This window comes from Mytilus edulis, chromosome 4, assembly GCF_963676685.1.
Source record: "Mytilus edulis chromosome 4, xbMytEdul2.2, whole genome shotgun sequence".
Taxonomy (NCBI): Eukaryota; Metazoa; Mollusca; class Bivalvia; order Mytilida; family Mytilidae; genus Mytilus; species Mytilus edulis.
Window position 1 is genome coordinate 72,122,494 of NC_092347.1, and position 11,596 is coordinate 72,134,089.

General features: G+C 35.0%; 1 protein-coding gene across 1 annotated transcript; it reads left to right on the plus strand.

Moving 5' to 3' along the window:
• The first annotated feature begins 3,388 nt into the window (after positions 1-3,388).
• Positions 3,389-4,502, plus strand: LOC139520408 (uncharacterized). The gene has a single exon (XM_071313001.1). The coding sequence runs from the start codon at positions 3,708-3,710 to the stop codon at positions 4,386-4,388; it is 681 nt and encodes a 226-aa protein (XP_071169102.1). The 5' UTR covers positions 3,389-3,707; the 3' UTR covers positions 4,389-4,502.
• The last annotated feature ends 7,094 nt before the right edge of the window (positions 4,503-11,596 follow it).

Genomic DNA, 11,596 nt, shown 5'->3' on the forward strand with positions numbered 1-11,596 from the left:
AAAACCTTTACCACCCTCTTTGGGTATACTGATCCTCTAAATCAGAGCGACACTAATACCAAGGAGATTAGACATTTATCATGAATTTTGGTTAGCATTTCATTCACGTACAGTGGATATAAAATATATGGCACTGGCTACGGTTACTTTAAAACAAGAATGTGTCCAAAGTACACGGATGCCCCACTTGCATTATCATTTACCATTTTCAATGGACCGTGAAATTGGGTAAAAAATCTAATTTGGCCTTAAACACGTTAAAGGTAAAAAGATCAACCAATAGGGAACATGTGTACTAAGTTTCAAGTTGATTGGACTTGAACTTCATTAAAAACTACCTTGACCAAAAACTTTAACCTGAAACTCGCACTTTCATTTTCTATGATCAGTGGACCATGAAAATGGGGTCAAAAGTCTAATTTCGTTTTAAAATAAGAAAGATCATATCATAAGGAACATGTGTACTAAGTTTTAAGTTGATTGGACTTCAGCTTCATCAAAAACTACCTTGACCAAAAACTTAACCTGAAGCGGGACAGACGGACGAACGAACGGACGGACGGACGGATGAACGGACGCACAGACCAGAAAACATAATGCCCCTCTACTATCGTAGGTGGGTCATAAAAACGAGCAGAAAATAACAATAAGATCTGGATCTACTCTGTTTCTAGATGCGATTCTGATTGAAGTATTATGAAAATGGCACTTTTATCTGTCCAAGGTACAGTTTTTTGTCAATCCCGTTATATTTCAACATAAAAATCCCGATTTCCCATGGCTAAAAACGTGGGTTTCCCGTATCCCGATGTTTTTCTATCCCGAATTCCCGATCTTTAAAAAAGGCAATCCCAATTTCCCGTTGCTAAAATCGGTCAATCCCGGCGTCCCGAAAATGGCCTCAGCTATAAAGGGCGAGTAAAGGGCCCCGAAAATTACTAGTGTAAAACCATTCAAACGAGAAAACCAACGGTCTAATCTATATAAAAACGAGAGACACATATGAACCACATACACAGACGACAACCACTGAACATAAGATTCCTGACTTAGGACAGATGCAAACAATTGCAGCGGGATTAACGATTCAAATGGAACCAACTAACATTATCCCTCTTCTGAAACAATAGTATAACATCGTAACATAGTAAGACACACTATAAAATATCAATTTGAATGGCTCAACTCAATAAAAAAAACCGTAGCAACACAAATTAACACACAACGAACAAATAAATTTGATCTTCATGCATATTTAGGATGAGAAAAAAAAAATCAACTATTATAAATAAAATTGATTTCTTCCTGTATTAAAAATGGGTCGACTATTATTTAGGCTCGGCCATGCTATTAGCATGGATAGCCACATGAAAAGACGAATTGTGTGAAGGCACATAATTGTTGCCTTACAATATGAGTAACTATTCTAAGTTTAATAGTTGAGAAAGCATCGAATCGGATATGGCTGCTATACATTCTTATAACATTTACATAGTTATGATTATTTTTGCTATGTGTGTATGCCCCTGGGGACATAATTTGGAAAATAAAATATCCTATCTTATCTTATATTCTGCATAGCCAAAGTCAATAACTGCCAGACATGACCATATGATTATATCCAGTTAACCATGAATTAATTATATGGTAGAAAACGGGAAAAAATGAAAAAGGCGTAAATGTTCACCGGTTAATCCTTTTATAGATACCGGGTCCAATAAGCATCTGAGATTTACTGTGTGTATTGCTACATGTGTATTGCTGTGTGTTTGTTTCAAATTATTCTACATTGGTTACATGTATAGATCGATGGTTGAGATCTCAAAAACCATGTTTACGCCGCATTTTTTTGCACCTGTCCGATTTCAGAAGCCTCTGGCCTTTTTAAGTATTTTTTTTTTAATTTTTGCTCTTTATATGTTTTTTAAGTTTAGTATGACGTCCATTAAAAATTTTCACTGAACTAATACACGTTTATGTTTAGTGGCCAGTTGCAGCCCGACTCCGGGTGCGCCATTTTCTCGCTGTGTTGAAAACTCATTAGTAGCCTTCGGTTGTTTTTGGTCAGGTTGTTGTCTCTTTGAATCATTCCCCATGCATATCCACTCTCAATTTTATTTCCATTTGTAGAATATAATGTCGAGCAGTTCGCCAGGGTCGGTTAGTCTGTACGATATACGTCACCCAAAACCAATTTGAATTTGTTGAACATTTACACTATTTGAGCTTAAACATCTTCTTTCTTTCTCTTCTCAATCAGTTTACATTTCAAGGGGACGATCAAAGTAAGTTTTGGGGAAGGCGCACAGGCACCTATCTCAGAAAAACCCTATATCTGTGGGGGATCTGAAATAAGTGTCTGTGGGTAGAGGTAGCAGCAGCGGATAATTTTCCACAGACGGAATATTCGGAATAAGAGCATCATAAGTTTTCGCGGACGGAATATTCATTCAACCTGTTTCTAAACCGGCCTTTTCTTTTAATCTTATTTCGCACAACATAGTGGATGGAAAAAACATTGACCTGCATGGACTTAATTGTCCCTTTAAGAGTTGCCATTCATTTTTTCCTTTGGTATCCACACCAAGCCATTTCATAACTGGGTTTGAACAAAAATTATAATACGAACTTAAACTTAATTTTGGCGTAAAGTGAAAGAAATAGCACACCTTCAACCTTGAACCAGGTAATATTTAAGCACATATAATGCTTACTTTTGTTATTTTTCAATTTACCTCAATCCAATCATCTGTATTCACATGACATCACAATAAATAAATGAGACGTTTGTGACACAATAAATTAAACCCCCGGGATATTAAATGAAAAACCAGTTATGTATATGTATCGTTATTATATCAAAATATGAATGTTATACGAGTCTTTAAATCGACACTTATATCAAGAAGTGTTTTCTTTGATACTGCTTCGTTTTACCACAAATGTATGGCAAGCCGTTTTACTATTTATTCGAATTTCAAGATATCTCCTATAATATATAAGATATCTTATATAGTAGTTTATGATATATCTTATAAAGACAATTATTTAAGATATCTGATAAATTATATGAGATATCTTATAAACTATATAAGATACCTTATAAAGTTTATGAGCTTGAAGTAAGAATAAATAGCAAAACGGCTTGCCATACCACAGGCACTTGTCTCAGAAAAAAAAATCCTATATACCTTAATATATAATGTTATATTAAGGTATATAGGAAATTTTTTCTGAGACAAGTGCCTGTGTGCCATACATATGTAAATATCCATTTACATCTATGAATTACTTAAATAAAGAAATCAGCGGCTTCCATCAATAAAATTATTTTGAGATACTACAGTACCTGGATTACAGTCTACCTGAACAAAAGACGTGTCATTGAACTGTGTGGGTTGTCCTAATTTAGATTTGAAGAAGAAAGTTGACCTCGTAATTTAATGAAGCGATGATGAAGCTGCACTCGAAGTAAATATAAATATTATTATATTTTGATTACCGAAGTGTATAATAATCACCAGCACGCGTATCTGCACGTCTGTAGCAATCAACTTCAAATTATCTAAAGCATCAGGAATGCTGTCTTATCATCGTTGATTGTTTACCATGTGGAATTGGTATCATCTTAGGCATATAAATAGTTTCGTCTGCCTTACATCTGTTTACACACAACAATTTTTGGCAAGGAACTAGTAACGATCAAAATGGCAGAAGAAATTGAATTCCCGTTCAAGGTTACCGATGGATATCTCGGGCCACAGGCAAAGTTTTTCCCGTATGGGCTGGCGTGTTTGTCGCATCCAGAACCAGTTTTAATATTGGACACTAACAAGTTGGAAATTGTTATTGGTACTTCCGAAAAGACCAGATTTACTACAAAATTTTTGCAAGTTGAACCGAAAAAAGAATGTAGCCAATATGTGTTCACACAAAATCAAGGATCGGAATACCATTTTACTATTGCTGTACCGCATACTGGATGGTACAAATTCCAGATATTTGCACTGCCGTCATCTGAAGCTGGACCAAACATGATAAATGTCTTCAACTACATACTACACGTCCAACAAGCGGACCACTATGTAGAGTCTTTCCCAAAACAATATCCTCTCTGGAAGCAGGAGGGATGTTTCGTGTACGAGCCACACATGATCTTGAAAGGAGTCCGAGAAGTCGGGGTGAAGTTTCGATATTTTATCCCGAAGGCCGTTGATGTCCAAATTAAAGTGGGTGACGACTGGAATCCAATGGAAAAGGTTGAACCTGACATTTATGAAGCCTTTTTAGATTTCAGCAAAGGTTATCCTGCTGGAACGAAAGTGAAATTAAACGTAAAATTTGGACGGAGCAGTAAATATGACATTTTGTTGGAATATACAATTTAGAGAACATTTACATTTTTTATACGCTTGTGTTTGTTTTTGGTAAGATATGTCACAATGTAAAATAATTTATTTTTATTTAATAGTTAATTTATATAAAACAAAACTTTGTTTTCATAGCTTGTTTTTACTGTCATTATTGGAAATAGGGGGCGGATCAAAAAATATTTAAAAAGGGGGTTTCAACCCAGGATTAAGGGGAGGGGTCCAACGAAATGTCCCGATTCAAAAAAATTTGATCGTCACAGAAGGGGCCGGTGTTCCAACCACCGGAAACCTTCCCCTGGGTCCGCCACTGTTGAAAGACACGCGTAATCTTACATTAGAAAAAAATTAGCAAGGGTAGCTGTATGTGACTCTTTGAACAATTCTTGAAGTTTTTGGCATAATAAAGCGTCATATTTGTATGCACGGGATCGGTCAAAATGCACACGACAAGTCACTAAGTCCACATTTTAAGATATATATATTATTATTTTATTTATATTGCAACTAATTTACGGTAGGTCGAAATCGTTGGTTTAAACTCCACAGGATTTTTTTCTGGCAATTTTCTATTTCCGGCGTATACGTATTCATGGTATTAAGATAAATAAAAACATACAAATTAGCAAAGATAATTTATTGTTAAGAAAAGTATGTAGGCAGAGGTAATGATAGATTGTGAATTGGACACAGTATTTATCACCAATGATCTCATACATCTAAGTGTAAAATTGAGAAAGGAAATGGGGAATGTGTCAAAGCCTATTCAGCGTGATAAATAGATAAACATGTGTTTGGGATATTATCATTAGAAACAGCGGGATTCCGCCGAACAATGGAAAGATCATAAGATGTACTAAATTGTTTACAGACAATTATTTTCTGTGATGACTTTTACACTTGTATTGCTATAGGGTCCAATCAGTGCAGCTGTGTCCAGGGTTCTATCTTTTCTTCGAATGTATTTTTCAACAACATATACAAAACACGAAAAAGAGATGTCCCATAAAATGCAATTTATTAATATTTTGTCTGATATTTTCTTACAGTTTCCTATATGCAAATGTATATTATGAAACATCGGACTTTTAAAAACAAAACAAGTGGAAACCAAACCAACATAAAAACATATTGACAGAAGTGTAAATTACAATAAAAGAACTTATAGTTTCAACTTGGGCCGTGAAAATTAAACTGCAGTCATATTGATCAAAGGTCAATACCCCCTTACTGGGTGACTGGGAATATGCTGGACAGGAATAAATAAACAAGTACAGACATTATCTCCCCCAACAACAACAACAAAACAAAAAGGGACAAAAACACAACACAAATAAACACACGCCGTAGAATGAATTGCATTGTACATAATTGAAGAAAAAAAATGTTCATTTTGACAAGTTTTGAGGTATAAATATAACATTTCAATGCTGTCAGTGGCGGATCCAGAACTTTTCCTAAAGGGGGGGGGGGGGGGGGCGCTGACTGACCTAAAAAGAGGGAGGGGCGCTGACTGACCTAAAAAGGGAGAGGGGCGCTGACTGACCTAAAAAGGGGGAGGGGCGCTCCAGTCATGCTTCAATGATTCCCTATATAATCAACCAATTTTTTTCCACGAAAGGGTGGGGGGGGCAGGCCTCCCTGGATCCGCCTATGACTGTTAAAACACAGGTTGACGTGTCATTTCACCCCCTACCTACCCATTGCAGTCTCCCTTCTGAATTATAACTAGATCTACATTTTTTGTTGGCATAAAAACATACTAAACGAACAGACAGACACTTTTAAATGATGAAAGAAAAGGAGATGGGTGTAAATATCAGTGAAAGCAATACCACCAACACATTAGAACAAACAAGATATAATTTAATTCAAAATCAGACAACCATATCAATCTAGTTGCATTAAGAATTCCACTGATATTAAATTTCATCCGAATGTACATATCCAACTTATGAAAAGCCAACGATGGCATTAAAAAAGTAGAGTAATAGGATTTAAAACTGACCATTTTGAGTTCCGAAACTTCCTTACGACAGACCCATGTCTATATAGGAACATGTTATTATATTGTTTCTGTCTATATAAACTTAGTTTATCGCTATGCCACATTTTGAGGACATTTTGGTTTTATAAAATAATATGGTGAGTGAAATGTGAAGGTTGCTGCGATCTCTGATCTCGAGCTCATTGTTCGATTTCTAGCTGATCTCAAGCTTGATATTACCAAAATTCGTATTTCGTGATTGCTATGATGGGGATGCAAAAATGGCAGGCAAGTATTGCGCGTTTCACAAGCCATGAGGCAAATTGTACCTACTGTAAGACAGTTGCCTTGAACCTTGCCCTTATACCTGAGACTACTATAACACATTTATATCGTATGGGAAGGCTGAGTTTGAGAATAATAACCTAATGTTCTACTTTTTATTTTATTAGGAAAACATCATTTTTTTCTGTCTAACATTCACAAATACCACTCTTTTTCTGAGCTATAATATTCATAAAAATGATATTATATAATGCAAGTCACCATTTGCATATTAAAATCAAAATCTTCAAAATATCTAAGATACTTCATGTACCGGTAATCATAAGTAAGATTTTAGAGTATGCACGGGCAAATTTACTGGTGGCAGCAGCTATTTTAAAATACAGCATTAAGATTGTACTGGAACGCAATGTCTTTACCCAGGTTTCATAAACCACTGTCTAATTGACTGAATAAATATTAATCATTAACTGGGACTTGATGATGAGAAAAGACATTGCCATTCAGTGGCGGATCCAGTAATTTTAAAAAGGGGGGTTCCCAACACAGAGTAAAGGGGGGTTCCAACTATATGCTCCCAGTCAAATGCATTGATCTGCCAAAAAAAGGGGGGTTCCAACCCCCGGAAACCCCCACCCTGGATCCGCCACTGCCATTAACCATTATGGTGTTATAGTAGTCTCAGCTTAATATACATAGCAACAAAGATGTATCTGTACTACGTAATATGATGTCAACTGTACAAGAAATCGCATTTTCTTTTGATTATTCAGCAAAACGACTTCAAGGTTTTTTCTGCGGAATTATGAGATAATCAAAACATTGAAGAACAGCTGGAAAGACATACACAAAATTACTCATACTATGTGAAACAGATGGTCGAGTCGTCTCGATGCATTTCATGTTGTAAGACACTTTGCAGGAAGGCTCGAATAGCAGTCCGAAGGTTAGATAAAGAACGGAGTGATCCAAATGTATGGATCGCCTTTTCTGAAAAAATAGTTAAAAGTTGCAGATGATTACAAAATTCCCCCAAAGAGTTCCCAGGCGAGATGGACGTCATAAGCACCAGCAGAATCATCCAACTTGGTTAGTGACCTTTCCGAATATTGGAGCGTGTACCTTTACTAGTTTTTTATTATTAGTTAAAAAAGTGGAACATGACAGACGGTCAGCGACCACAGAAAATATTAGAAATACTAAATGCAACGAATATTATAAGGATTTAAATCCGAATATTTGCTCCATTCTAACAGTTTAACTAACAATGCCCGTTTCTTCTGAATTAAGAGAGCGCTCATTCAGCGTATTGCGCAGTATCATTAGCTACGTTAGGAGAAAAAAGGTATATAACTTGTCAATTTTGCATTTATAAAGAATTGATTAGGTCTTTGCTGGTTCATTTTAAACAGTGCACGCAGCTTTTAAGAGTAAGAGCAGAGACGGTTCTGCTCGGAGTACAAATAAACTTGTTAATGCGACAACGTTAATTTTACCATATTTACTAGCACCTTACCTATAGAGGCTGGCATTATCGGTCTAATACGCAGCAGATCACATTTACAGTCGATTCCAATGAGTGTGTTGGCAAAGAAAATATCTTTGGTAATCTTGCTTGCTAGTTGAACCATGAAGTCATTGTTAGTTCAAGTAAACTATCCTCCTTTAAGAGTAGACTTAGTTTAAATATATTTTATTTGCTGAATTAAAGCAAAATTGATTGGACACAAGTAATCATACTTAAAAAGTCTTCTCCATAAAGAGTTTTTATCCATCTGGTGAGTTAAGCCTTTTTCAACTGATTTTTATAGTTCGTTCTTATGTTGTACTGTTATACCACTGTCCCAGGTTTGAGGGAGGGTTGGGATCCCGCTAACATGTTTAACCCCGCCACATTTTTTATGCATGTGCCTGTCTCAAGTCAGGAGCCTGTAATTCAGTGGTTGTCGTTTGTTTATGTGTTACATATTTGTTTTTCATTCATTTTTTTTTTACATAAATGAGGCCGTTAGTTTTCTCGTTTGAATTGTTTTACAGTGTCTTATCGGGGCCTTTTATAGCTGACTATGCGGTATCGGGGCTTTGCTCATTGTTGAAGGCCGTACGGTGACCTATAGTTGTTAATGTCTTTGTCATTTTGGTCTTTTGTGGATAGTTGTCTCATTGACAATCATATCACATATTCTTTTTTATATAGTCTGGCAGATAACCAATCTATCCGTCTGTAGGACTAGGCTACTGCGAATGGAGGGTAGTATATCCAGAGACGTATATATGTCTCTGGTATATCTTACTTAACAATGACTTCACGGTTCAGCTAGCAAGCAAGCTAACCAAAGATATCATCATTAGCTACACACTCATTGAAATCGACTGTATAGGTTCCTATCCTAATATTTTCCATGCAATATTTGCACCAGAGCGTTTAACACCAATCCATCTGTCCATCTAATCACCCAATATCATCAAACGTATTTATACACTGGGTGTCACAAGCATAGATATACACCTTAACATGTGGTGTGTAAGTAAGTTCGTAAGTTCGTATTAACCCCTGCTTTGTAGTAAGTTCACGTTACATAACTGATTTATTTTCTGTGCAGTAATGCAGAACTGATTTTCGTCTTTTCGACGTTTTCTTTTGGGAAGGATGTTTTGGTTTTTCTTCAAGACTTATCGCATAGTTTTGTTGGATCCCTGGTCACAAGATGTGGATTATTTCGAACAGGATTTGGAAGGGGTGCAAACTAGGCAACGTTTGAAGTGGGTCATGTAAAAAGGTCTTTGCGTTAACCATATAAGAAGCTCCATACATCAAGGGCCCTCTAAATACATCTCTGGGTATCATCTCCCAACTGTGTTCAAGTCATAAATTTTCTCATAACATTGATAAATAACTATGGTTTCACAATTAATATAAACAAGTTATGGACTATTTTCAAGCTTCCATTGATTTATCTAGATATAGGAGAATATAGGAGGATGTGGTTAGAGTTATCTACCCATATATTAAAATTTCTTAAGATTTTTAAAATCTTGGCAACTTTCTTTGCTGTAGTTAATGATTGATGAATTGTTTACTTCCCAACCAGTGGCAAATATTTCATACTTATGCACATTTAGGACAATGAAGGTATCTCATAAACTTACTTAAAAATTGCAAATTGCTGAAAGTTCTTTCTTATTTGCCATGAGCAAAAAAGTTATAAAAATGTCAGTAGAAATATATTTATACTTTGTGATGTAGAGACTATTTTAATACGTTGAAGGCCTTTTCACAAGCAAAATTCTTCACAATCAAAAGTAAATGAAACACAATAATACATACTTTTTAGGACATACTTTAATAATTCTTATGAAGTCTTCTCCATAAAGAGTAGACTAGTCTGGCAGATAACCAATCTATCCGTCTGTAGGACTAGGATACTACAAATGGAGGATAGTATATCTTACTTAACAATGACTTTACGGTTCAGCTAGCAAGCAAGCTAACCAAAGATATCATCATTAGCCTATAGTTGTTAATGTCTGTGTCATTTTGGTCTTTTGTGGATAGTTGTCTCATTGGCAATCATACCACATCTTCTTTTTTATATTTTTTGCAGAAGAAAATGTGAAATAATATAATTTGAATTTAATTTCATAACACTTTAGAATAGATATTTGATTTCGTTTTTATTCATGAAATTATAATTTTAGAAGAATCTTCAGGAACTTCTTCTACAGAGTATTTAATGTATGTTCTTCCTTCTACAGAGTATTTAATGTATGTTCTTCCTTCTACAGAGTATTTAATGTATGTTCTTCCTTCTACAGAGTATTTAATGTATGTTCTTCCTTCAACAGAGGATTCAATGTATGTTCTTCTACAGAGTATTTAATGTATGTTCTTCCTTCTACAGAGTATTTAATGTATGTATGTTCTTCCTTCTACAGAGTATTTAATGTATGTTCTTCCTTCTACAGAGTATTTAATGTATGTTCTTCCTTCTACAGAGTATTCAATGTATGTTCTTCTACAGAGTATTCAATGTATGTTCTTCTACAGAGTATTTAATGTATGTTCTTCCTTCTACAGAGTATTCAATGTATGTTCTTCTACAGAGTATTCAATGTATGTTCTTCTACAGAGTATTTAATGTATGTTCTTCCTTCTACAGAGTATTTAATGTATGTTCTTCCTTCTACAGAGTATTTAATGTATGTTCTTCCTTCTACAGAGTATTCAATGTATGTTCTTCTACAGAGTATTCAATGTATGTTCTTCCTTCTACAGAGTATTTAATGTATGTTCTTCTACAGAGTATTCAATGTATGTTCTTCCTTCTACAGAGTATTTAATGTATGTTCTTCCTTCTACAGAGTATTCAATGTATGTTCTTCTACAGAGTATTCAATGTATGTTCTTCTACAGAGTATTTAATGTATGTTCTTCCTTCTACAGAGTATTTAATGTTCTTCCTTCTACAGAGTATTTAATGTATGTTCTTCCTTCTACAGAGTATTCAATGTATGTTCTTCTACAGAGATTTCAATGTATGTTCTTCTACAGAGTATTTAATGTATGTTCTTCCTTCTACAGAGTATTTAATGTATGTTCTTCCTTCAACAGAGGATTCAATGTATGTTCTTCTACAGAGTATTTAATGTATGTTCTTCCTTCTACAGAGTATTCAATGTATGTTCTTCTACAGAGTATTCAATGTATGTTCTTCCTTCTACAGAGTATTTAATGTATGTTCTTCTACAGAGTATTTAATGTATGTTCTTCCTTCTACAGAGTATTTAATGTATGTTCTTCCTTCAACAGAGGATTCAATGTATGTTCTTCTACAGAGTATTTAATGTATGTTCTTCCTTCTACAGAGTATTTAATGTATGTTCTTCTACAGAGTATTCAATGTATGTTCTTCTACAGAGTATTTAATGTATGTTCTTCCTTCTACAGAGTATT